The 27,535-nt window shown below is 43.7% G+C and overlaps 1 protein-coding gene and 1 pseudogene across 1 annotated transcript; one reads left to right on the top strand and one right to left on the bottom strand.

Moving 5' to 3' along the window:
* Positions 1 to 661: 661 nt before the first annotated feature.
* LOC129354823 (sentrin-specific protease 7-like) lies at positions 662 to 7,557 on the bottom strand (annotated as a pseudogene).
* A 2,267-nt stretch (positions 7,558 to 9,824) lies between these two features.
* Positions 9,825 to 27,496, top strand: LOC129354859 (uncharacterized). The gene is made up of 20 exons (XM_055024392.1): positions 9,825 to 9,917; positions 12,845 to 12,956; positions 13,034 to 13,126; positions 13,252 to 13,353; positions 13,448 to 13,532; positions 13,845 to 14,084; positions 14,186 to 14,420; positions 14,498 to 14,557; positions 14,881 to 15,183; positions 15,315 to 15,483; positions 15,611 to 15,671; positions 16,030 to 16,269; positions 16,369 to 16,603; positions 16,689 to 16,748; positions 25,870 to 26,139; positions 26,222 to 26,258; positions 26,450 to 26,543; positions 26,705 to 26,944; positions 27,015 to 27,234; positions 27,312 to 27,496. Exons 2-20 carry the CDS (start codon positions 12,880 to 12,882, stop codon positions 27,452 to 27,454), a joined length of 2,964 nt encoding a protein of 987 aa, XP_054880367.1. The 5' UTR covers positions 9,825 to 9,917; positions 12,845 to 12,879; the 3' UTR covers positions 27,455 to 27,496.
* The last annotated feature ends 39 nt before the right edge of the window (positions 27,497 to 27,535 follow it).

Raw genomic sequence — 27,535 nt, 5'->3', positions numbered from 1 at the left:
AACTCAAAGGCAGGACTTCAGAACCAGAAAAACAAGGTGGATTACAGTCCAAATAGGCAAAAGACCTCCTGTTCTGGTTCAGAACCAGAACCGGAGATGAATGAGAGTCCAACATGGACCAGAACCAAAGTCAAACTAAACCGGTTTCAGATAAAGGAACCAAAGTAAGTCCAGAACCAGGTCCAGATGTTGACTGAAACAGAACCAGGCAAGACCAAAGATGGGACAAATAAGACCGGACCTGAAACCAGAGTCTAGAACGGTTCTGGAACCAGTACTGGTCCTTTAGACTAGAACAGTTCCAGAACCTTAAAGGAACCAGAAACTGGGCCAACTTCAGCCCAGAGAGCCGAACCATAGCAAGCAGAACCTGTCAATGATCCTGATTGGCACCTGGACCCAGTTCTGGTGGTTCCGTGAAGAGATGATCGGCCAGTGAGGTTGTTTTGGTGCCTAAACCCGGTTCAGCCAGCAGAACCCCTCGCTGATCCACTTAGTGAGCTGTAAGCTGATTGGTGCCCAGCGGGGGGCGCTGCGCTGAGCCCTGAGATTAACCAAGCAGCTCCATGATACCAGGGAACCGGATCAGGCTGCAGAACCTGGACCCAGGGAGAGGCACTGGGACCACTTCCAATGATTCTTTCAAAATAAGAGCCTGAGCCAGCAGGATAAATTAGTCTTTATTTTATAAAACAGGAAGTGGACTCATTTACACTCCAGTCAGAACTCGGTGTCCGGGTTCTGTTCACTCAGCTGGGCCCGCTCCAGCCTCAAGAGCAGACTCCGGATCTCGTTACGTTTCTGTCGCACCCGTTGCCGTGGGAACCAGCCCTCTAGTCGCAGCGGCGGGTCAAAGTCGACGACGGGGTTCTAAGGAGCCAATCAGAAGGATCGAAATGTTTTTAAAGATGCAGTTTCACAGCTTCGTGACGATGACATCACTTCCTGTGGGGCGGCCGACCTGCAGGAAGCTCTCGGCGAACTGCAGCAGGTAGACGCCGCAGTCGCTGCCGTTGTCCTGCTGAGGAACGCTGCAGGTGCAGCTCCGCATGGAGGCGGGGGCGAAGAGGCGCGGAGACTTCCTCCGAACCTCCCACTCCACCTGCAGGTAGCTGGAAGGGGTCAAAGGTCAGGGGGTCAGAGACGCCGCAGGCGAGCACAGAGGGGGAGGAACTCACCCTCTGATCAGTCGGCAGACGTCGTCGTGGCTGGAAAGCTTCAGGGAGTCCATGACCAGGATGCACGGCCTGCAGGGAGCAAAACCTGTTATTTCTGGGACAATTTGTTTAAAGTCTCCTCCAATAAGAAAAGATGAAAAATGATTTACTTTAAGATAAAATGAGATCCCAGACATATTTATCAGCAGAGGAAGGAGAGGCTCACCTCTTGGTGACGGTTTTCTTCTGACAGCCCAGAAGGGAGCACTGCAGCCAAACACGGAGCTTCAGCAGAAGAAGATAGCAGCGATGCACCGCTAGCTAAGCTAACGCTAACTGCTAAATACTACATGTTAAAGATACAATGCTACAGGAAAAATACATCGCTGAAAGATGATACGGCAACTACCGGGTCTTAAAAAGCCAACACAAAAATATCAAATTAAATGTTAAATCCTAATAAAAATATATTAGAATAAAACGTCGTAATATTGTGACTTTATTCTGGAAACATTATGAATTTATTCAAATTGCCTAATTCTCATCTTGTTTTTTATAATCCACTGGATAATTCCTGTTCATACGACTCAGCATTTTTAAAATGAACTGGATTACAATAAATTGGACTTAAGCTGATGAGTCAGCAAATTTTAATTATTACCGGTGGCAGCTGGACCTGGGACGCGGTTCTGCTGCAGCCGGTTCGGATCCACCTGCACAAACACCAAACATCTGGACTTGATTCCCAGAACCAGCTGGTTCCATCAGAAACTGATTACTGGGCCCAGCAGGTCCGTTTTACAGACAAACACGCAGCGAGCCAGGTTCATGCCAGGGAACAAGCAGAACTTGTTCTGGTCCACATCTGGTGAACGGTACCTCGTCCTCCACCTCACAGAACCGGGCCAGCCGGGCCAACCACTCACCTGCTCCACTCTGGAACTCCTCGGTCCGAACGGCCTCCAGTCCGGGAAACAGACCACCACCAAGAACCAGTGGGCTCTGAGAGACAGAGCCACAAACGGGTCAGAACCACTGCTGGATGGTTGAACATGGAGCAAACATGAAGCAGAAATTTGTGGAACCAGAACCAGAACCGGGTGGCAAAGGAGCCAAAAACTGGACTTAAAACTAGCATTAATGAAACATATTTTACAGCAAAAGCACTAAAATAATTATTTAATAGTTAAAAATTACAAAACAACATATAAAAAAATTGTAAAAACTAAATTAAAATTATTTTAAAAATGAGAAAAATTTAATTTAGCACAAACTAAAATTTATTAAAAAAAGCAGAAACTGTCCTCATTTTAACTCACGCTTTGTTAACAGGCACAAACAGGAAGTCTTTGGAGAAAATGTCCACGTCCCGCGTCCACGTCTTCACCCTCTGATGCCTCGTGTGATGGTCGCTGTGGAAGCAGCAGAAGAAGAGTCAGTGTGACATCATCTCCACTGGGCGGCGGCGCTGGGCTTACGGGACAGAGGGGGCGTCGCTCTCTCCGGCCGCTCGCCGGCAGCTCAGCTGCTTGTAGAAGAAACTACTGAAGACGTGACTCCTCTGGGCCACCGTACCGCCAACGCCCTCCAGGAGCAAGTACCTGCCGAGAGGGAGACCCCTGCTGGTCACGCACAGCAACTACAACCACAGAGGGAGACCCCTGCTGGTCACACACAGCAACTACAGCCACAGAGGGACCCCTGCTGGTCACATACAGCAACTACAGCCACAGAGGGAGAAGCAGACTGACTTGAGGTAGAAGTCGATGATAACGTCATTCAGGAACTCCCCGGCATCCAGACAGTCCCAGGTCTTCCTGCGTCAGCGTCATCCGACCGATACATGGTACCAGAGGGTACTGGATCAGCCTGCAGACAGAACCTGGTTAACCCAGTATACCTGGACCAGAGCAGGTGACGAACCGGGACTCACCTTGTGGGCTGCTGACCAGCAGGGTTCCTCTGAGCTGCGCTGGACTGACCCGGCTTCTGTCAGGAAACAAAACCAAAAGGCCCAGACTCTGTTTACACTAGAGATGCAAACCTGCAACTAATTATTGATAAATTATTGCTTTATTAAATTAAAACCGGCTCCAATCAATTAATGTCAGCTTAGACCTTCTTTTAGTTTTGTACTAAAAAGCCTTCTTAAGCAGAGAATCTCAAGTAGAGCCAGTTGATATCGAAACAAAGATGGTGGGCCCATGCCAGAACAGGAAAGAGAAATTTTCCAAACAGAGTCAGGTTTGGGAAGAAAAATTCACTTTGAAATACAAACACTCAAAGCTTCATCCTAACAGCTGCATGACGGAGCAGCAACTTCAACCAAAACAATTTATTAGCTTCAAAAACAAGGAAAACATGATGCTGAAAAACTGTAACATGACAGAAGTCTCATGATATGAAAGAACGACCATTTTCTGTTTATTCATTCTGTATTGAATACAGATGATAAAATGTCAACATTTTAAAGTCAACATGTTATGAATAAAGTAGCCCTTTATGTTATGGACAATAAATCGATCAGATCAATCAGGTCAGATGAACTCACAGCAGAGTGTCCCAGCAGGTGCAGCAGGTGCCGGTCCAGTGGAGAGGGGCAGGTGTGGAGCAGCAGCAGGCCCTGGGGCCAGTCGATGGGGGAGGAAGAGGAGCGGTGCTGCTTGTACTCCCCCATGTCCAAGATGGAGGCCAGCAGAGCGGCCTGCAGCTCCGTCAGCTGCTCCTTCAGCATCAGCAGGAGGAAGGAGCATGGCGGCGCTGCACAGAAACAACAGATCATCAACCTTCACCACAATCTGCTACTTCTGGAGCTAAACACAAAACAATTGAGTGTTTTCGCTAACTTCAATGTTGAGCAACTGTAAAACAGAAACCATGTTACTGTAGCATTTAGCATTAGCTTCCACTAAATACCATGTAGGAAGACCTATGCTCCACTAACAGCAGGTCTGAACTGGACTCACCATTAGCTCTGGCGCTGGACTTCTGGATGAGCGACAGCTCCCGCTGCAGGAGGTTGGCCTGAGCTGTTGACACCCAGAGGAAGAGCAGCGAGGGGGCGGGGCCTCTCCATCCAGCTAGCAGAGCCCCGCCCATCGCCACGCCCCCGTCCCAGACGCCGTAGCCTCGGAGCTGAGACGCCACTACCGCCACCTCGGTGTCCTCCGTTCCTAGAAGGACAAGCTAACATTTAACGTTACAGAACAGAACCACAGCAGAGACAGAACGGGAAGAAGGGCCCAGGTCCGGTACCTTTCAGTGGGAAGGTGATCCCGTTGTCAGCGATCTGCAGAAACAAAGACAAACACTTTTAGTGGCGGGTTGGGAACAGAAAGATGGATCAGTCAGATGTGATACAGACCTTCATAGGCCCACGAGCGTCAGCCTCCATCAGGCCGGAGTGGAGCGAGCAGAACTCCAGATGCAGGAAGGACGGCGGAGAAGAACCCAGCAGAAACCTGGAAGAAAAACAACAGAGGAGTACAAACTCCTGCAGAACGTCTGCTGCATATTTATGATAAATACCACAAAGAGCATCAGCATGGTGTTTAGCTTATCACTATAGCATTAGCTTCTACTAAATACCATGTTGGTTTAGCGGTTTAGCATTAGCTTCTGCTAAATACCATGTTGGTTTAGCAGTATAGCATTAGCTTCTGCTAAATACCATGTTGGTCTAGCGCTACAGTATTAGCTTGTGCTAAATACCATGTTGGTCTAGCTCTACAGTATTAGCTTGTGCTAAATACCATGTTGATTTAGCAGTTTAGCATTACCTTCTGCTAAATACAATGTTGGTTTAGCGGTTTAGCATTAGCTTCTGCTAAATACCATGTTGGTCTAGCGCTACAGCATTAGCTTGTGCTAAATACCATGTTGTTATGGCGTCTGACCTGCTTTTTCTCTGTATTTCCTGCTCCGTCCACCCATCTGGACGTCCTCTGTCCTTCATCGTCCTCCTCCTCTTCACTGGACAGGACGACTGAAAGCAGAGAGAGGATCAACGTTCTGCTTAGTGGACCAGGAACCTGGGTGCGGAGGAAGCGGGTCAGACTCACTGGCTTCACTGGGATTCAGTTTGCACTTCTTCTGTCTGAGAACTGAAGCTGCCAGCGTCTTCCTGTCTCTGAACGTCCTCCACCTGTGCCTCTGAGTCTCCATCACGTCCTCCAGGTCTGCATGCCGCCTCCTCCTGGCCGTTTTTGGTGACAACGCCGTCTTCATTGAGGAGGAAGAGGAGCTGGACAGAGACACAAACTCGTCCTCAGACGTCTCCTCTGGTCCAACACTGGACGAATTCTTCTTCTCCTGGAACAAACAGAGTCTCTCAAGCTGGCGGAAAACCGGCTGCAAATTGGAGGACTTTCTGTCCTTTTACCTTCCCGTTGGCGACTAGTTCCACTTTCCTCTGTGGCGGAGAAGAACTCAACTTCCCAGCATCCACCTGTGCTCTCTGCTCTTCCAGGTAGTCCACAGCCTTCACAGAGATGCGTTTATGCGGCGTGGACAGAACAGAAACTTTCTTCTGTGGTGGAGACTGGAGACCCGAGGAGTCCTCCGGCTGCAGCAGAGAGTCAGACGCTCTGTTAGGGCGCCCCCTGCTGGACGAGCAGGGGAAAAACACTTTATAAACCCTACAGAACCATCAGGATAAAAGCAGCTGTGGACACAGAAATTGTATCTTTTGTTATGAAAAATGCAAAAACAAATGTATTGTAAAGGCAAACTGAATACTCAACATCCTGATTCCTATACAGAACATATCTGGAAATCATTTTGAATGTATTCTGGGCTACGAGTACATGATTTTGTTGTTTTTATTCTCATAAATTCAAAATTGTTGAGCTCATTTCGTCTTTACTGTATGTTTATGGTGCTATATGTAGAATATGAATGCAAAAAATCAAATATTTAAAGTTTTCTTTATGATCCCGGCAGTTAATCTTTTATTAACTGGCATCAAGAATATTAACTGAAACTATTAAGAGGCAGAAATTAATAAAATAACACTGTAATAACAGAAAATGCATTTAAATAACAATAAGAAAAAACAAAGACAAATTATTATAGGCAGAAAAATATAATATTTACAAATCAACCAAGTCAATAGTACCTGGACATTTTCATATTAATTTAAGAAATGCTGGAAAATATCCGATCTTACCAAACAATTAATAAATAAATTAAATTCTAAATGATGCAGTGAGGTGCCGTAATGGATCGAACCCTTCTGACAAATAAAAACAAATCGACTCCAGCAATGTCTGCACAGATATGATAAGCTGCTATCTCACCAGTCAGAAAAGCTCTGCTGCCATTGGCTGCTCCAGCTTCCTGCCGACCCGTGATTGGCTGATGAAGCTCTGCCCCTGAAAGAGCTGTCCAGACCGAGGAGAGTTTGGACGTAGCTCCTGAATGGTTGCCGCGTCGCCCTGAAAAGACAACATCGTTTCTCCCTGCATCCAGATGTAGCGGTCATCCTGGCCTGAAGGGGGCGCTACACCAACCTTATTCCAGATGATTTCCCATCATGCATTCTGTCAGATCCACCTCTTTTGGTCGGGCTCCCCAAATCCCACTTGGACCAGAGAATACAGATAAACAATGATGTATTAAGGTCATCTTGGATAGAAAAAAAATAACTGCCAAAAAACTCAAATATTGAGATTAATCCCTGAAATTTTCTAGAAAAAAAGAAAATTTTGAATTTCAAAAATTTGCCTTTTGAAACTCTAAAATTTCTGCATGTTTTTCCAACAAATTTTTGACTTTTGAAACCGAAATGAATTTTTTTGAGATCTCAAATTTTCTCAAAAAATACTGTTTCAAAAGTAAAAAAATTGCTGGAAAAAAAGATACATTTTGAGATATAGTTTGAATCTATGAAATTCTATTTTATAAAGGAACATTTCTAGCAGATGTTTTACTTTTGAAACTCAGAAATGTACAGTTTTTCTATTTCTGAGGCTAATCTCAAAATTGTCAATTTCATTTATAAAGCACTTTAATACATGTTAACTGCATCAAAGTGCTCTACACAGTATATAATGTATCAATATAGCACATAAGAATAAAACACAAATTAAAGCACTTTTTGGGGAAATTAACCCATCTTACCTCCTTAACCTGGGGGGCGGAGCCATGGAGACGTGACAGGGGCGACAGCAGGTGGATGTGGGCGGAGTCAGAACCCTCAGGTTGTTTCTTCTTGGGGATTTTATAGGGAAACGCCATCCTGTCAAATAAAAACAAACCACTCCAGACTCCATTGAAAAAACAACCAATTCCACAGCAGCAACCCGGTTCAGCCACTATCTGCATCGCACTGAAAACGATGAAAACACTGCACCAAACTCCATTGAAAAAGATACACATTTTACCAGTTTTCACAGAGTACGTTTCAAGATCAAATTGACATAATAAAACTAATTGAAAATCAAACAAATGCGTTCAATTAAACTTTCAGCTTGTTCTAAATTGATAACAATGATGAACTGCTACTTTTAAAGCACTTCAAACCACACTGAACCTGAACGGAAAGTGCAAATAACGGGGAAAAGTGTTAATTTCAGCTACACTAGGAAACTGAAGCAGGTTATTTTACAGCCGAATTTCTCTGAAGACCTTCTCGATTAATAAAAAAATATTCACTCAATCGCTTCCTTCATATTCATCCGACTTTAAACAGTTTTAATTCATACTCACAAACCTGTGTAAGCCAACTAACTAGCTGGCTAGCTAATGTTAGCCAGCTAGCCGGGGAGCTCAGCTATCTCTCCGCGGCTTGGTTTCGCTGAAGCGTCCCTGGAGTCTCCAGTGGACTCATGGGAAACAGCAGAACTTTATTCTGGTCCAGAAGAACCGTAGAAGTACTTAGAAACCCGCATTATATTTCCAAACAGATCCAGGTTCATCAAGCTAATGAAAACAGAGACCGTGTTCTTCTTCTTCCAGGTTACTGGGGGATTCATCACCAACGATCTGTGCGCGCTGCCACCTGCTGTCCAACAAGAGCAACAGCAGCCTGTTTAAGTTTGCTCTTTTCTGATAATACTGACTTTTTATTCAACCTGATCTGCCTCCTTTGGTATTTTATCATGTCATATTTATTCTGTATGTTGACTAATAGGTATTTTCTTGACATACATAAAAAGAACCACAGACAAAATTTAGTAGTTTTCGATCAAGTCTTTTGGAAAAGTAAGAGATAGAAAACTGTTCCTTCAAACAGTTTATCATGTGTTCTGGCTCTGATGCATAAGGCTTGTCTTTTATTAACACAAAGCAGGAGTGAGCGAGAAAGAAAAAGGGGTGCTAAGTAAAAGAAGGGGGCTATTCTGATAACAGGAATAGGAGAAACAGAAACTACATCCTAAACACAGGAAGTTTCACAAGTGAGGAGTTTTCTGGTAAAAAAAAAACAGCTGCAGAAAACATGTCCAAGGTTTAGAGAAAGTTTTGTCTGGCAAAGGTTTAAGAAATTAGAACACTACCCTTAAATGAAAATCAAACCAGTAAAACTACTAATATAACTACTAATGTAAGACTGATAACAAAACATACATTTATTAAAACGTCTCAGTCAGGATAGTTGGTTTGCATGTCTGTTAACCTGAGTGTGTGGCGTTTGTTACCATCTAATTAACTTCTATACCTTACTTTTTCATAAAGGGAAACTCCTTTATTTAGACCATCAATATGTTAACACAACATAAATTTCTCTTTAGTTTTCTTTGTTCTGTATGAACAATCTGTGAAAAAAATCAATTTCCTCCCTGAGCTGTTATTGCTGTCTGACAACCAATCAGAGCCAGGAGGCGGCGCCTAGTGCTGTCAGTCATCCTCAAGTACATGCTGCAAAATGTGCTAAAAGCAGAGAAATTACTTATATTTACAGGAAAACTGTCATCCGTGACTATGCTACATAGACTGAGGACCTGCTAATTGCAGCCAGGTGGTGATTGGCAGTGCTAAGCCCCGCCTCTTGACTATTGATTGGTTGTTTGTAATCAACGATGAAATAAAGGCAGAGAAACTCATTTTTTCACATATTTTCTGTCTCATGATTAACTGGTAGTTTAAACAAATGTGTATAAATGTGTATTTTTTTAAAGTTACAAGCTTTAACTTCCTGGTTTGCAGTAAACATTGAGTTGGGGGCGTGGCCTGCTGCAGCTCATTTGGATTTAAAGTGACAGATCCCTGAAACATCTCATTCTGGAACTCAGACTAAAATACGTTTATCTATCTTTGATTAAAAAATACGACAAACAGCTTTTGTTTCACCCACAGACCGATCCCAACCTGTTGAAGGACGGATCGCCTGTAAAATGCCTGCTGGTGAATTTTTCTGGATGGAAATGCAGTCATGAAAGCTGCAGATACGTGTTCAATCATGTTAGTTTTTGGCTCCTGTCAGCTGCAGTTATGAAATTATTAAGGTGTTGCCATTGAAAGTGTTTGGTTTGGTTTTAACCCCTTGTGCTCTTGGTTTTCTGCTGGAGACGTTCATCAGAGTTTTTCCCCTCAGGGAACTTTCTGTCTGTTTGTTGATGGCAGTTTGTCCAGGCTTGTACTCTCTGGACAGAATCCAAACCAATAAACATCCTTGCAGCGTTTGGGTTCAGGAACATGTTCCTGAAGTGGTCTGGTTTCTCAGCAGATGTTTATCAACATCGAGCGGCTTCAGGCTGCAGAACCACAGCTGCATCGCTTCGGTTCTGCAGGTTCTGAGAGGAAAACCGACTCCTGGTTCAGGTGAGCGAACCTCCAGTTTCATCTAAAAATGTTCAGAATGTTTCATACTAAAGTTTAGAAGTTCAACAAACAGCAGATAATTTGAGATAATCTCTAAAATAATCTGAAACGAGAAGATTTGAATGTTTTCTCCTTAACTTGTTCAAAAAAAAAACATAAATTATCTTTATTCACCGATAGATTAGTTTTATGAATTGCTGAAGACGTTTTTCAGTTTTATATGTTATTTCTTCAAGTGTTGTTTTTATTAAAGCTTTTTTGCAATTTAGACAATATGTCAATAGTATTTTATTTGCATTTCTTCATATTTTTGAGCAATATAAACCTTTTCCTGTGTTTTTTTATGCTTGTGCAATTTTATTTCTAACATATGCAACATTAGCCTTACACTGAAGTGACTTAGACCTCTAAACTCTTTTCATTTCAAATCTAAATATTTGGGTTAATTTAAATTTTGTCAGTGAACCTTGATGAATTTCACATTTTAACATTTTACAGCCTCGGTTTGTGATTTTGTGTTACTGTAAAACTTTTTAGATGATTATATTTGTGACTTCAGCAGAGATCCAGCTGAGGCTGGATATTTCATCTGACACTTTGTAAAGTTCCTCAGAATCAGATCAACACTGAATGTTTGAGATAAAAACTGAAGATGGAGAAAAATGGAGCAAATTTAGAAAAGAATAAAAAATCACTAACAGTTTAGTAAAAAATACTTTATTACAGATTAAATGTTATAGTTTGGGGTTTTTCATTACACTTTTATTTTGTAACATTTTTGAGTTCAAGAAGTCCTAAATTTGGGAGAAAACTCTCAGATATTTTGAGATTAATCTCAGAAAAGTTTTGTAAAAAACAGGAAATTGCAAATACTTGATGAAAAATGTTTTTAGATTACTCTCTGACTTTGAAAAACAAAACAATAAAACTTCTGAGCTTCATAAATCAGAAATCTTTGACTTTTGACACTCAGAAAATTCCCAAAAGTCACAACTTTGTTTTTTTCTGGAAAAAATGTGAAATTAATCTAAAAATGTCTTAATTTCTTTCTCAATTGTTTTATCAAGATCAAACTTTTTCCCTAGAGTTTAATCTCAGCATCTCAGTTTTTCTGAGAAAAATTCCAACTTTTATCTGTAACTGATGCTGTGCAGAAACCTCTGCTGTTATCTGTGTCAGTGTTGGAGATCCGGGTCGGTTCTGGTATCAGTATCAGGCCAAGCAGTTTGTTTGAGGTGCACATGAGCGTGACAGTGCTGCAGCGTGTTTCCACCTGCTGTTCCTGGAAGTTGTCTCAGGTTTCAGGCTCCATGTCAAGTTATTAATATCAAAGTAAACAACATTCCATCATTTATTAGTTACTTTGTGGATTAAACAAAAAAACTTCAGTCTCTAATAATCATGATTTCTGTTTTCATTTAGTTTCCTACCAGAAAAATTATTTCCCATAAAAAGAAAATAAAAATAAAATGATGCACTTTATTCACCAAAAGTGACATTTAAATGGTTAAAAAGTAACTAAATTAACAGATTATGATAAAACACATTAAGAAAATGAAATAAGAGGAAGAATTGCATAAAATTCCGACATTTTCCTGTTTGCAGAAGCAAAAAATGAAAACAGAGACGTCTTTGTGTCGAATCAGGAAACTGACAAGTCGAGACAAAGAAGACACTTTAATGAATAAATTTTTCTCATCGAAATTTTTTGTAAACTGGTGACTCATTGTTCCTGAGCAGCTCTTGTTCCTCAGAAATGTAGGCGGGGCTTATGCTTTATGTTTTTGATGTTAATTTGACTTTTCTGCAGCTGAACTGGAGAGTGAAAGGGAATGTGAGCGCGTCTCATCTTGCAGCACCAATTAACCTGCAGGATGACTCACTGATTCAGATTAAATAAGCAGAAAGTTTCTGACTCACCTAGAGGTGGCGCTGTGCCTTCATCTGAACCCAAAGGCCTCAGGGTTTGGATGTTTCAGAAACTCAGAAAGGAGAAATAAAACCATCCCACAATGCACCTGGAGCGTTGTTGTTTCTGATTTTATTTTCAGTAATTACATATGAACAGCTTTACTGTTTGGTTTTGATTGTTTTGGCTCCATTTTCACCACTTTGACCTCTCATGACCCCTGCAGAGCTGACAGGAGTATGAATAATTCTGGACTTAACTGAAAACCTGCGTGTGTTTTACGTCAGTGCCCCCTACAGGTCAGGTGTGGGAAGAGCAGAGTCGTCTGTTTCTGACAGAACGCTGGACCGTAAAACTTCACCAACTGGAATTACAAAATACATTTGATTAGTAGAAACAAAACATTTTGATAAATAAAAAAAACATTATCCAATACAAGGTCTTTTTCAGCTGTATCCAAATCAACGCATTTGGCAAAACTGAAGTGGAAACATTTTTTTTTCACATCATAAGTCACATAATCAGCAGCCGGTTGTTACTACTGGCAGAAAAAATGAAGAAGAAGATGGCAGGAAGTGGTGTCATGTTTTTATTAAGTGAACAAACTTATTCACAAGGGATTTTATTTGTGTTTCTTATTATTGGAAAGATTGCAAAATAGTGTTTTTTCAGCATTTGCAGAATATGGCAAAAGTTTCACACATTTCTGATGTTCATGCTGCCTCCTATGAAGGACATGTTGAGGAACATCTGTCCTGTTTCTCTTTCATGCTTTCTGAGCTCAATGGAGAAATATTCACAATGTTCAGCTGCATCATGACCGGGTGTGTCACGTCACTCCTGCTTCATGGATTTTATTTATCGATCGATTGATTCTGATCACGTGTCTATTCTGTTAAACAGTCCAGCTGAATCAGTTCAGTGAACAGAAAACGGGGCTTCGTGGCTCCCTCTAGTGGAACGACGGCAGCAGGACGATCTGATTGAGAAGATGCCGATGATGAGTTTTCCTCTGCAGGTGGAGATCCAGAGCTGAGCTGATGTAAATCCACCATGGATCAGTGTAAAGACAAAGAGACGAAGAGATTTCTGCTGTTTAAAGACAAAAAGATGAAGACCAAACCTCTCAGGTGAGGAGAACCACATCACCACAGAACCTCCCATCAGCGCTCTCGGTTCGGTTCTGACTCCTTCTGTTGGGTTACAGTATCAAAAAGCCTTCAATAAAGCTGTCAGCTGATCCGGTTCTGGAGTCCTCCAACCAGAGGTCGACATGCCTGACCTGGTGCTGGCCCAGCCGGTATGTTGACCTTTCACTCCATAGTGGACAGGATTCAGGTTGGACCCCAGCTGGTTCTGTTATTGGTAAACACCTGAACACAATTATCTGGATGTCTTTTCCTTGAATGTTCTGTGTTTTCGCAGAGCTCCGAGACCAGACCGTGTTGAATCTGAATGTGTTCTGGAACAGAAACCCGAGACTAAAAGTGAAGCTAAAGATAAAACCAAATCTGCTGTCAAGACGACGTAAGTACCAATGGACCACAGTCCACAGAGATTAGAGAGACCTAAAGCAAACCGACTAATGTTTGATCAAGCTGAACATTTCTTCATGTCACAGGAGTCCTAAGATGAAAATCAACGAGATGTCCAAGGAACAGGAGGAGTGCTGGGCGTCCATTTGTCCACCTGGAGACAAAGACGCTGTAAGTTTGTCCGTCTGTCCACTGGCAGTTTCTAACTGACACACATCTTAGAAAGGTCATCAACCTTCTGGCAATGCTCAAATTGTTTCTTTATACTGCAAAGAGTGGAAACAAATTTGCTCCAGACATGGAAACTCAATGAATCACAGAAACAGAACCTGCCTGACAACATGTAGATCTTGATCAGTACCACATCATGTCCAGATCTAAAGAACCTCCAGAACAGATGAGAGGTTCAGACAATCACCTCTTTCTACTGACTGATGTTCAGATGATGGCATTCCACTAATTAGTCTCATTTTCACATGAAAGGAAACCAAGGTTTGGCTGAAGGAGTCTTTGGAGAAGCTGGGCGACAGGGAGTTGAAATACTTCCACAAGTGTCTGTGGACCATGGACAAGTCCAAAGATGGCTTCAAACCCATCAAGCAGATTCGACTGAAGGGAGCAGACACACTGGACACAGTGGACCTGATGAGTCAGACGTACCCAAAGAAGATCAGAGTGGTGACCGAGAAGATCCTGGAGAAAATCAACACAAACCAAGGAAATGTAATTATCTGTACTACCTCGAGTGGTGAATACGTATGAACACTCCTGTGTCATTACAGTCACCAGAATCTATGATCAAACTCTCTTTTTTCATCATTAAGGAGGTTCACAATCGGGTTCTGGACTCTCTGGACAATCTGAACGACAAACAGCTGAAGTACTTCCACTGGTTCCTCCAAACAGCAGACGAGTCCAAGGACGGCTTCAAACCCATCAAGAAGAAGGACCTGGAGGACGCAGACAGACTGGACACATCGGATCTGATGGTTCAGACATACACCACAAACACCAAGGAGGTCACAGAGAAGATCCTGAAGAAGATCAAGACCAACAAAGGTCTGTAAACGACTCACAGATCATCTACTCAACTGCTTGGATCATCGTTGATATCAACTCTTTATCGGCTCCAACAGGCAAAGACATACCAGAAGCTGAGGAGCAGATGAAGCCGTCTTCTCCAGCTGAAGCAGAAAGTAAGAATTCATTATTGAAGCGGCTGGAGTTCAGTTAGGATGCAGACATCTTGGAGGGTCTGGATGAACACCAGCAGTTCAGTTTCACAGCTGCTCACAGAGACAGAGCTGGGTATCATCAGCATAGCGCTGGTTTGAGACGCCATGTTGTCAGATGTTCTGACCCAGTCAGGGTGTGTAGAAGGAGTCCAGGTACTGAGCCTTGGGGGACTCCAGTGGAGGGACCAGGGGAGTCTCTTTCCTGTGACCCTACACCATCAGATCAGGGAATCTTCAACATGTTTGATGACATTCACTGAGTTCCTTTGTCTTCCATCCTGTAGAGAAAGAAGTCTCCAAGGTTCTGGAGGAGTTTGTTAAGAAAGCTTCAAATGAAACCCTGACCCGGCTGTCAGAGGCTCTAGCAGCAGATGGTGTGTTGAAGTCCTCTGAGAAGCAACACATTCTGGAGAAGAACCACACCAGAGGAAACAGAGCGAGCTGCCTTGCTGACACGGTGATGGATAAAGGACCTGCTGCCTGGAAGAAGATGATCCACCACCTTCAGGCTGTTGATGCTCCACTGTCCTCCAAGCTGGGCTTGTCCTCCAAGCTGGGCTTGTCCTCAGGTCCGTCTGTTCAGCAAGGTGAGTTCTGCTGGTTTTTCAAGTATCTACATCCAGACATCCTGGTTGGGGTGAGATAAAGGCAACTTAATCTCAACTATCTCGACCAAGCACTTGGTGCTAATTCTTGGTTTAACAATGTTTCAATGCAGGTCCAGTTATCGCCATCCATGCCCCGGACTGCTGCTCAACAGAACCCAATCCAGAACCAGAATCTGAGCCTGGTGGCATTAAACGTCTGCTAGGTTTAATGCCTTTAAAAGGATCCTCAACTAACCTACTGGATTTAATTCCATTGAAAGGCTCTTCAACCAATCTAAAGTAAGTCTGCAAAAGTTACAAAATATTATATAAGCAAATAAGAGTTTCATCACAGTGAAACATCAACATTATTTAATCAACATTAACCTTCATTCTCCCCCGTTTCTTATAATTCAATGATCCAAAGAGCCGAAGAGAATAAAGATGACAGCTGGCAGCAGATCTGCCCAGAAGGGGACAGCGATGCTGTAAGTTTAATCTTCTTAAACTATCTCAGCTGACATTTTGGTGTTTTCAAACAGATCAGGCTGATTTATGGAAAGTAGGATTTTCAGTTAGGACTTCAGTGAGGAGGGAAACTAGATCCCATCTAGCTAGAGTACAACTTGGGATCTTTCAGAATGATTTAGGGAGTGTTCCAAGGGGGAAGGCCATCTGGGATCCCTTTAGGTCCTGAAGACAAAGACAATGGCCATTTAGAGATTCATCTGTTAGTCTGAAAGCACAGGAGTTTGTTTCAGCCCTGATTTCTCTGAGTCCTGACAGTGGCTAATGGAATCCTGCCATTATTTGCTGATGACTTTTTCCCTTCATTTATTCTTAAAGGACATCAAGCAGTGGTTGAAGGATCATCTGGAAGATCTGGACAAAAGGGAGATGAAGTACTTCCACTGGTACCTTCAAACCGCGGAAAAGTCCAAGGACGGCTTCAGGCCAATCAAGAAGAGCCGCCTGGAGCACGCAGACCTTCTGGACACGGTGGACCTGATGGTTCAGATGTACACCAACACCACCAAGATGGTGGCAGAAAAGATTTTCAAGAAGATCAATAAAAATAAAGGAGATGTAATTATCAGATTTTTTTCATTCATAATGAAGTGTGCAAGAACAAGCTGTGCTGCTTTTCAGATGTGATTGTAAGAGTCCTTTTTTTAACACTTAAAGGGTTGTAAAGATTGGCTTCTGGATATTTTGGAAGAGCTGGACAACAGGGAGATGAAGTACTTCCACTGGTACCTTCAAACCGCAGACAAGTCCAAAGACGCCTTCAAACCGATCAAGAGGAGCCGCCTGGAGGGAGCAGACCGGCTGGACACGGTGGACCTGATGGTTCAGACGTACGCCGTCAAAACCAGGGAGGTCACCAGGAACATTCTGCAGAAGATTGAGAAGAATAAAGGTCCTTCATACAGAAATGAAGCCACTGCTCCCATTGAAGAGCATCACAAGTTGCAGAATAATTGCAGTTGATTTTTTTCCAACAGAGACTGTTGTTCCTGAAGTTGAAGAACAGAGTACTCCATCTTCTACAGCTGCTGCAGAAGGTATGACTTCTCTTTTGTCATTGAACAAGCCTCGCTGAATGTCCTCCAGACCCTTTGGTGAAGCCTTTAGGCCTTCAGGTTCAGGTTCGGTTGGGTGAAAGGAAAAGTGTTTGGTTGAAAATATGGAGAAATAACTGAGATAATAGCTGATTTCACCCATTTAAGGGTTTGGGGGAGATTTACAAGACGTAACACGAGACAACTATAGACAGAGTCAGAAGATTTAGATTCTCTTTATGCAGATAGACCCAAGACACGGACTAGACCTGTCCTTGCATAAAACCAGACCTAAACCTGAGGTCCAGATCTGCTTTGGTTAAATCATGTCAGACCCTCTGATGTGGTTTGTGTCATTGCCGGTTCTGGTTGGTTGCCTATACATCTAGAAGGTTGAGGATCAGATCCATAGAGTCCATCCTGCTGCATGTTTGCACAATTTTGCATTCCCAGAAGAAACCACAGTAATTCTGTTTTCTTTCTGCCCACAGAGAAAGTGCTCACCAGGATGCTCAATGACTTTGTGGAGAAGGTACCAAGAAACATTATCACAGCTCATGGAGGCTCTCATGACTGCAAACACCCTGAAGTCTTCAGAGAAGGAGGCAATACTTCAGAACCACACCAGAGTCAACATGGCCAGTTGCTTCGTTGACATTGTGATGGAGAAGGGAACCGACGCCTCCAAGGAGCTGGTGAACCGACTTCAAACCATCAACCCTCAGCTGTCCTCTGAGCTGTCCTCTTCCAAACCAGGTGCATTTCCAGTTTTAAGCCACAGTCATTCCTGTATCCTTGGACTGTACATGTGTTCCTCAACCTGTCTCTGAACCTTCCCCAGATAACAAGGTCAAGAAAAGTCTCTTCAGTGGCATAAGGTAAGGAACATTGGATAGGACTGTTGAAACACTACAACATCAGTTTATTCTCATAATTTGATTGAATAACTTCGAAACAACCATTGTGTTGGTCATCATTACATGTTCTCAATACTAATCTCCATACTCTTCCAATCCAAAGGTTGAAAAGGTTGATATCTGAGGAACAGGAGGAAGCCTGGCAACAGATTTGTCCTCCATGGGACGCAGACGCTGTAAGACAAATCTTTTATTTGCCTTTAACTGGGAAGATCCACAGCATAAACTATTACACTAATAAACTTATTTTACTGAAACCAAGAAGTTTCTTCTGTCTCTTCTTTAGGAGTTGAAGCATTGGCTGAAGGACTCGCTGGAAAATTTACGGAACAAGGAGGTGAAATATTTCCGCTGGTACCTGCGGACCACAGATGAGTCCAGAGACGGCTTCAAACCAATCAGAAGTTGCCGCCTGAAGTATGCAGACAGACTGGACATATTGGACCTGCTGCTGCAGATGTACCCTGGGAAGATCAAACTGGTCACAGAGAAGATCCTGGAGAAGATCAGTAGCAATAAAGCACAGGTAAACATATCAATATTTATATGTATTATACAGTTCAGTCCACTTTGACAAATTTACTTCAGAAAAATACAACTTACACTGCATTACAGCACTGGATTCTGGACATTTTCGAAGAGTTGGGTGACAAAGAGCTGAAGTACTGCCAGATGTTGCTGCAGAGCACCGACAAGCTAAAGGGCGGCATCAGATCCCTGAAAAGAGCTCCTGTAGAGGACGGAGGGAAGGTGGACGCAGCAGATGTGATGATGAAGATGTACAGCTCCGATACCAGAGAGGAAGTCGAGAAAGTTCTGAATGAACTCAAAGAGAGTGGAGGTCCGTCAATGAAAACAGTCAGAGTTTGCCTCTTCCTGTTGGCAGATGACTGAAAGTTTGGTTTGCTGGTTTCAGATGATGTTTTATCTGATGATGAGCAGCCGAGTAATCCATCTTCTCCCAGTGCTGCAGCAGGTAAGTGTTTATTACTCTAGCCAACATGCATAAACATAATGCAATCTAGATAGATATAGAAATTATATGCTTGATGTCCTTTAAGAATAAATAAAGGGAAAAAGTCCAAGACTACGGAGGAGGAAAGAAGTTTCATGAAACTAAAGAAATAAAACAAAACACCGAAAACAAACATGGCGTCTTGGATAGAGAAGCTGGAGGATCCATGAAGAGTCCGAGGTGGATGATTCCGAGGCTGCAGGAGCCAAAGGTAGAAACTTCAGGGCCCTGAAGTCACTGCTAACCCTGACGACTCAAGCAGGACTGATCAAGGTTGGAGTGAAATCTCTGGAGCCTGGCCTTAGAGGATTCACCCTTATGAATGGTCCAATAATCCTGGATAATCCTGAGCATCCATCCAACCATTGTCTGCCACTTATCCAGGGTTGGTCTGGGGGTAGCAGACTCAGTACGGAGACCCAGACTTCCTCTGGTCCAGATCCGCCAGGAATCCCCAAGCATTCCCATCAGAGGAACATCGTCCCTCCGGTATGTTCCGGGTCTTCCAATCCATATTCTCCTGGTGGGATGTGCCTGGATGACCTCACCACTGAGGCGTCCATCCTGACCAGATACCCGTCCAACCTCAACTGGATCCTCTTGATGTGAAGAAACCTACCTTGTTCCTGCTCTGATGAAGATGTACAGCTCCATGGCCTTGGATTTGGAGGCACTGATCTTCATCCTGGCTGCTTCACACTCAGTTGCAAACTGTTCCATTGAAAGCTGTAGATCATGACCAGATGGGGCCAGTAGGAGTCTGTGCAAAAGCAAAGGCTCAATCCTGAGGGGAAACCCCTCAACGTAGAGTCAGTGACATCATTCAAACTGCACAACAAGGTTTTGGCTGCAGCAACATGGAAACCTTTTCTCAGAATACAGTCAGGAGGCCAAGAAGACCAAGACGATTTATCTCTTCTTGGCCTGGTTGGGGTCCAACCATCGTCAGCCAGAACCACTGATAGATGATCTGTTCAGAATAAAGTGAAAAATCTGTTCTGCTGTCTGTCTTGTCATTGTTGTGGTAGAAAAAGGAACGAAGAGCATGCTCCTTGACTTCATCAGGAAGGTGTCCAAGGAAACCCTGGAGCAGGTGGTGGAAGCGCTGGTAGCCGATAAGGTGCTGAGCGCCTCAGACAGAAAGTCCATTCTGGAGAAGAACCGAACCAGAGTGAACAAGGCCAGCTGCCTGGTGGACGTGGTTTATGAGAGAGGAGCTGAAGACTGTCAGAAGGTGATCCATCAGATCCAACGCATCGACCCGGCGCTGCACTCTGACCTCAGGCTCTCCCAGCAAGGTGATGTCATCTGGTTCCCTCTGAACCCGGGCTGGACTTAATGCTGCCAGGGTCTTATTATCATCAATAACACATTAACATTCATGTTTAGTAATAAGTTATTGTCAGTATTATCATTCATCCGTATGGCTGCTATAATTGTTTTTTTTTTCTCCTGACTGCAGTTTTGTTCAAACGTCTTCGCTCCAAGATGAAAGACGACGGAAAACCAAAGGAGAGAAAGAGGAGGAAGAGGATGAGGAAGAACCAGAAGAATGAGATCAATGATCAGCCTGATTCCCTCCAAACAGATTCATGATACTAAACGTTTTCATTTCACGCTTTTATTTCAATCTGCAGTTAATCGGCTTCCTGTCGGGTCACTGATAACATCTGGATGTTTTATTTCTATTCATTTTGTTTTTGTTCAATCGAAACAAACGAAGCTTCTGAACGATGAGATTCTTCCATGTTTTCCTGCAGCAGCTGACGGTGGAGGTGATGATGTTTGATAGTTTGTAACTAAAGTCATTTTAATGTTTCTGTTCTTTTCTACTGCAATAAAAATTGATCTGAAAATCAACAGTTTGATCAGTTTATTTATTGATCAAATAGAGGCTGGAAGGCCTCCTGGCCATCACCCTAATCCCCATAGCTGTTGATTAAATGCAGATTATTAAAATATTGTTTTATCTGTCCTTTAAAACTTTGATTATAACACCAGTTTGCATTTTTTTTATAGGTAATACCACAGCTGTGCTCCGTGCAGAATGATTTAATTATTCAAATAGATTAAAAAGTTTCTCAGTAAACGAAACAGATCGGTTCTGCATTTCATCTAATAACTAATCAATCAACGATCAGATCAGAACTGATTGATTTCTTATCTCTCGGGTTGATTCTGGATTTTCTCCAGCAGTTTTCTGCAGGGAGGAGCTGAAATGAAAGGCTTCCTGGGAAGTCGACATTCAGGTTTCAGAGACCGAGTGGCTCAGTCCAAGTCTGCTGCAGGACAGAGCGGCTCCGGGTTCTACTGGCCGACTGGAGGACGTACTGGTGGACGTACTGGGAGGACAGCTTACCACTGTAAGTGTCTGCCGTTTGTTTCAGACATTCTGGGATCTGTAGTTTTGGACCTGCAGCTTCCTAGTTGCTATGGACTGGTTGCCAGGTCTCTGAATCTCGGTAGAGGAAGAATGGTTCTGTGGTGTGATGCAGATCACAGCATCATCTTCATCACTGGAGAAGATCGTCCAGGGTTTGACTTTCTGCATGTCTGAGTTATTTAGCTGGAAATCAAGGATTGATTTCACACCAGAACTCGTCCAGAACCTCTCCAGAACCAATCCAGAACCGCTCCAGAACCCATCTCCTTCTTGAATTGTCCTGTCAGGTTTTTACTTGATGTCAGTTTGGAAACATAAATGTAGAAACATGGTTTGGTTTTGATCCGGGGTCAGGAGGTGAGATCTGATTATTTTCTCATCATTGTATCATATCTTTGTTGCTGCTTGTTCCTTCAGCTCTTTATGAGATGGAAGTGTAGCAGGTTTAACAATAAATCTGCTGAGTCATCAGCAGAACAAGGCAGAATCAGGGCGCGGCTGCAAATAAACTGGAAATACTTTCTATGGAAATAAAATAAAACTATTTGAGTTCATCAGAAAGTTTGCTCCTCTTTGTGGCGCCTGCAGCGTTTACCTAAATGGTTTTAACTCTGATGTTGACTCTCCATGAAAGCTTAGTGTTTAGCTGCAGTAGGAAAGTTCTGCAGAAGGACGATCTCATATTGCTGAAGTCCGACTGGAGGAGTTTTCAGGAAGAATCTTGAATGGTGTTGATGTGCTTCAAGGAAACAGCCAGAGCAATTAGACTAAATGAGCTGCGTTTCCATGGAAGTGAACATTCAGGTTCTGCAGCTGATGGGGATTAGCATGAAGCTAACTGACGTAGCCTGACTGTAACCCTTCGTTTGCTCTGAACTCAGGAGTTTAAGCTGGGTGGCTCTGAAGAGAATCAACCTGCAGTAGCAGGTTGGGGAGGTGGGCAGTTAAATATCTTTTACTGGTTGTTTACTGGAGCGCCGCTCCAAGGCGCCCCTAGTGGCCAGAGAGCAGAACTGCAGCAGCAATTAACGGAGGTGATGCTGTTTGTCCTGCAGGAGAACTTCAGGATCACAAATCTCAGGATGGAGGCCAAGAGGTGGATGACCCTCCCTTCATTTTCTCACAGCATCTCAGGATTTGACTACACCGTCTCCATCATGTTGTTCTCATGTGTTCCAGTAAGAAGCAACCAGCAGGACGTCAACCCAGCAAACCGGCCAAGAACTCCTCAGCTTGTCCTTCCTGGTGTTGTCCTTTTCAGTAAGTTGTTTCAGTTTTTACTTTCTGTTCTCAGATCCGGTTCTGACCCGCCTGTCCGTTCCAGGTTCTGTTCTTTGACCCAGATGATAAACCTGATGGTTCACTGTAGAACTCACCATCTTTTTCAAATCAAACAAAATCATTTGTGCAGCAAACAGTTGACCTGGCTGGTTGACCTCTGATGATCTCTGGAAACATTTCTTAGCATCTTTAAAATGATGGCACCACAAACAGAAATGTGTGCAGCACAAACGTTGGATGCTGTTTTCATTTATTGTGCCTCAACTGAACGTTTGAAACATTTCCTGATTCTCAGGCGAGCAGAACTTCAGGAACCTGAACGGATCCAGTCACCTGGACGTCAGAGCGAATTTAAAGATAAAGTGACCAACACGGCTTCGCTCCTTCAGGGGTAAGCTGGGATTATGTTTCGTTTCCATGGAGAAGTCGGTCATTCTGGCTCCAAAGTGTTTTACAGTTTGGTATTTCTGTCTGTTTTCACTGTTTCTAAAGGAATAAAAGCTCAAATAAAGTCCATGTTAGTCAAACTTGAACCTTCTGGCTCTTCTAGTTTTGTACAGAAGATCCGGACTGAAGAGCAGGCAGACTTCTGGCCCTCGGTTTGTCCTCCCGGGGACAAAAATGCTGTAAGTTTTCATCTTTATGTCAAAACAAGAGGATCTGGAGTTATTCATGTCATTTCAGAGAAAACGAATCGACCATGTTGGTTTATTTTTAAAGGAGTCGAAGCTTTGGCTGAAGACGACTTTGGAAAAGTTAAACAATAGAGAGCTGAGATATTTCCACTGGTTCCTGCAAACTGCAGACGGCTTTAAACCAATCACAAGGAGTCGCCTGCAGCATGCTGACCGACTGGACACAGTCGACCTGATGCTCCAGACCTACCCCACAAATTACAAAAAGGTCACCCAGAAAATTATGGAGAAGGTCAACAGTCATAGGAAACATGTAAATACTTCTTTTTGCATCTATAAATACAGATGCATTATGTTTGGTCTGGTTGAGTTACTCAGTAAACTGATCATGTCTTCCTCCATCTAGGAGGTTCATAACTGGGTTCTGGACTCTCTGGACAATCTGGACGACAAACAGCTGAAGTACTTCCACTGGTTCCTCCAAACGGCAGACAAGTCCAAGGACGGCTTCAAACCCATCAAGAAGAAGGACCTGGAGGACGCAGACAGACTGGACACATCGGATCTGATGGTTCAGACATACACCACAAACACCAAGGAGGTCACAGAGAAGATCCTGAAGAAGATCAAGACCAATAAAGGTCTGTAAACGACTCAGAGATCATCTACTCAACTGATGGATCATCGTTGATATCAACTCTTTATCGGCTCCAACAGGCAAAGACATACCAGAAGCTGAGGAGCAGATGAAGCCGTCTTCTCCAGCTGAAGCAGAAAGTAAGAGTTCATTATTGAAGCGGCTGGAGTTCAGTTAGGATGCAGACATCTTGGAGGGTCTGGATGAACACCAGCAGTTCAGTTTCACAGCTGCTCACAGATACAGAGCTGGGTATCATCAGCATAGCGCTGGTTTGAGACGCCATGTTGTCAGATGTTCTGACCCAGTCAGGGTGTGTAGAAGGAGTCCAGGTACTGAGCCTTGGGGGACTCCAGTGGAGGGACCAGGGGAGTCTCTTTCCTGTTACCCTACACCATCAGATCAGGGAATCTTCAACATGTTTGATGACATTCACTGAGTTCCTTTGTCTTCCATCCTGTAGAGAAAGAAGTCTCCAAGGTTCTGGAGGAGTTTGTTAAGAAAGCTCCAAATGAAACCCTGACCCGGCTGTCAGAGGCTCTAGCAGCAGACGGTGTGTTGAAGTCCTCTGAGAAGCAACACATTCTGGAGAAGAACCACACCAGAGGAAACAGAGCGAGCTGCCTTGCTGACACGGTGATGGATAAAGGACCTGCTGCCTGGAAGAAGATGATCCCACCTTCAGGCTGTTGATGCTCCACTGTCCTCCAAGCTGGGCTTGTCCTCAGGTCTGTCTGTTCAGCAAGGTGAGTTCTGCTGGCGGTTTACAGGTCTACAGCCAAACATCATGAACTTTGTGACCATAATTTATTATTTTTCCGTCTGTCCATCAGGTCAAAGATCACATGAACCCAAATCCAAACCTGTATCAGAACCAGGACTTCTCTGTAAACCGGTCATTCAACAACTCCTTTCTCTTAAACCTTACCAGAAGTAAGTTTTCACAACGTGGCTGAGAAACTATTGAGCTTTTATTAAGTTTTACATTAATCTGGTGGTTATAATCTATATTGAAGACTTATCAATTCCACCATCTATGTCACTGTTGATTCAATAACTATTGCCTCATGCGGACCCTTCACTTACCTCTGGATATTTGTGAAATGATATCCAGATGTAGTTTGGATTGACTCGTATCCATGACCTAAGCTGCTCTATCTAGATTTAATCATCTACAAAGTTTATCTTCTGTCACTAATATTTCCATAAAAGTGAACCTTCACTGATGTTAGTGTCATCATTTGACCCAAAGACCCGTCGATGACGAGAAGGAAGTCTGGCAGCAGATCTGTCCTGAAGGGGACAACGATGCTGTAAGTCACCGTCCAATGAGTCTGATGTCACTGATTATCGTCTGTGGTACTGACGGTTTTTCTTCACTTGTCTTTGAAGATACTTTGCAATTGATATGATCCTGGTCGCTGCCATATTGATGACACTTATCTACTCTACTTAAAAAGGACATCAAGCAGTGGTTGAAGGATCATCTGGAAGATCTGGACAGCAGGGAGATGAAGTACTTCCACTGGTACCTTCAAACCGCGGACAAGTCCAAGGACGGCTTCCAGCCGGTCAAGAAGAGCCGCCTGGAGCACGCAGACAGACTGGATACAGTGGACCTGATGGTTCAGACTTACACCAACACCACCAAGATGGTGGCACAGAAGATTTTCAAGAAGATCAATAAAAACAAAGGACATGTAAATATACTTTCACTGTGTCACACAAACACAAGTGTGGTTCCTCACACACCTTCATACGAGAGTCAGCATGAACTCAATAAAGATTTCCTTCAGATTCTAACTAAGTCTTTTCCATCACCGGCAGGACTGTAAAGATTGGCTTCTGGACACTTTGTTAGAGTTGGACGACAGGGACATGAAGTACTTCCACTGGTACCTTCAAACCGCAGACAAGTCCAAAGATGGGTTCAAACCCATCAAAAAGGGTCAACTGGAGGACGCAGACCGGCTGGACACGGTGGACCTGATGGTTCAGACCTACGCCTCAAACACCAAGACGGTCACAGAGAAGATCCTGGAGAAAATGAAGAGCAATAAAGGTTTGCTAGATGGAAGGATATGCTTGAAATATCAGACCAACGTCCTGCTAAACATTTATTCTGGTTCCAACAGACAAAGGTCTCCCTGAGGTGGAGGAGCAGATTAATGAAGGTACATCTGGAATGTCCATCAGAAACTGGTCTTCATCGTAAAGTTTCCATCAAAGAACTCAGTGATGCGTTTCTGCCCACAGAGAAAGTGCTCACCAGGATGCTCAATGACTTTGTGGAGAAGGTACCAAGAGAAACGTTATCACAGCTCATGGAGGCTCTCATGACTGCAAACACCCTGAAGTCTTCAGAGAAGGAGGCAATACTTCAGAACCACACCAGAGTCAACATGGCCAGTTGCTTCGTTGACATTGTGATGGAGAAGGGAACCAACGCCTCCAAGGAGCTGGTGAACCGTCTTCAAACCATCAACCCTCAGCTGTCCTCTGAGCTGCGCTCGCCGTCTACCCCAGGTTAGGATATAAACAGCCTTTTTACTTTCATTCCGTCATGTGAATGAAACTAAACACCGTCTTATTTTTTAAACGTCTCCAGGTCACAAGTCTTTCAAACAGCTCTTCACTAGTAAGAAGTAAGTTCTGCAAGTTCTTTAGGAGATTCACCAACGTTCTTACTCAATCATTCATCTGAACTAGGGTGGTTCATTTGGTCCATGAATCTGAAACTTTAAAAGCTTCCTGAAAACTATTCCTGATGCCCAAAGTTCAGGGCCATGTTGGTGGGTTTAGGTTAACCGTCATCCTGTGTTCTTATGATCTGAAGAACAAGGGAGATGACGAAGGAACAGGAGGAATGCTGGCGCCAGATCTGCCCTCCAGGAGATAAAGACTGTGAGTCAATCATCTTCAAACCTTCTGTGTCTCTGTTGTCCTCAGCTCAAATGTCTTCCTGAGGAGGAGAAACAGTTGGAACTGGCTCTGATCATTCTGTAGACATGAAGAGTTGAGATTTAGTCCGTGGTCTACCTCCACTGACCGTTCCCAACGTAATGAGCCTTAAGTACGTTTTTCTTTCCAGGATTTGAAGCGTTGGTTGAAGAAAACTCTGGAGGATCTGAAGAACAGGGAGGTAAAGTACTTCCACTGGTACCTGCGGATTGCAGACGAGTCCAAAGACGGTTTCCAACCAATCAAAAGGTTCCGTCTGAAGCACGCGGACAGACTGGACACGTTGGACCTGTTGGTGCAGATGTATCCTGGAAAGGTGAAAGAGGTCACAGAGAAGATCCTGGAGAAGATCAGAACCAACACGGCGCAGGTAGCCAGCGTCACGACCCGGTTCTGGGTCACTTGAGACGTGATCGTTAAGTTCCTCCTGTGATTTGCAGCACTGGGTCCTGGAAATGTTTGTGGACATGGGAGACCAGGACCTTAAATACTGCCAGATGTTACTGCAGGGCGCCGACAAGCTGAAGCGCAGTTCCCTGAAGAGGGGTCCTGCGGCAGAGGGACAGGAAGTGGACGCCATGAACCTGATGATGCAGGTGTACAACTCAGAGCACAGAGAGGCGCTGGAGAGAGCTCTGAATGAAATCCAGGAGACTTCAGGTCTGTCACATTGAAAGACATCATTCATAACCTGACAGTAACCTGCTGATCTAACGTCTCATCTTCACGGCCACCAGAACTGCCTGATGACGAAGACCAGGACAACCCAGCTTCTCCAACGGCTCTACGAGGTTTGAGTTCTGTTCGTGTTCGGACCCACAGAAATACCTTCCATCAAATCCCCACTATGTGTCTATTTTGGTTGCAGCAAAGAAAATGAAGAGCATGCTGCTTGACTTTATCAAGAAAGTGTCCAATAAAACCTTGGAGCAGCTTCTGAAGGACCTGGTAGCGGATAAGG

The sequence above is a fragment of the Poeciliopsis prolifica genome, unplaced genomic scaffold, assembly GCF_027474105.1.
Source record: "Poeciliopsis prolifica strain line A6 unplaced genomic scaffold, Auburn_PproV2 SCAFFOLD119, whole genome shotgun sequence".
Lineage (NCBI taxonomy): Eukaryota > Metazoa > Chordata > Actinopteri > Cyprinodontiformes > Poeciliidae > Poeciliopsis > Poeciliopsis prolifica.
The sequence above is the reverse complement of the archived record's forward strand: the minus strand, read 5'-3'. Positions and strand labels throughout refer to the sequence as shown.

What these genes read in the sequence shown, in the direction of transcription:
- LOC129354859 (XM_055024392.1), top strand. Translation starts at nt 12,880, where the DNA reads ATGGATCAGTGTAAAGACAAAGAGACGAAGAGATTTCTGCTGTTTAAA. An exon ending in AAATCTGCTGTCAAGACGAC is followed by an intron (nt 13,354 to 13,447) that starts GTAAGTACCAAT and finishes TTCATGTCACAG; the next exon opens with GAGTCCTAAGATGAAAATCA. An exon ending in AGGTCCGTCTGTTCAGCAAG is followed by an intron (nt 15,184 to 15,314) that starts GTGAGTTCTGCT and finishes GTTTCAATGCAG; the next exon opens with GTCCAGTTATCGCCATCCAT.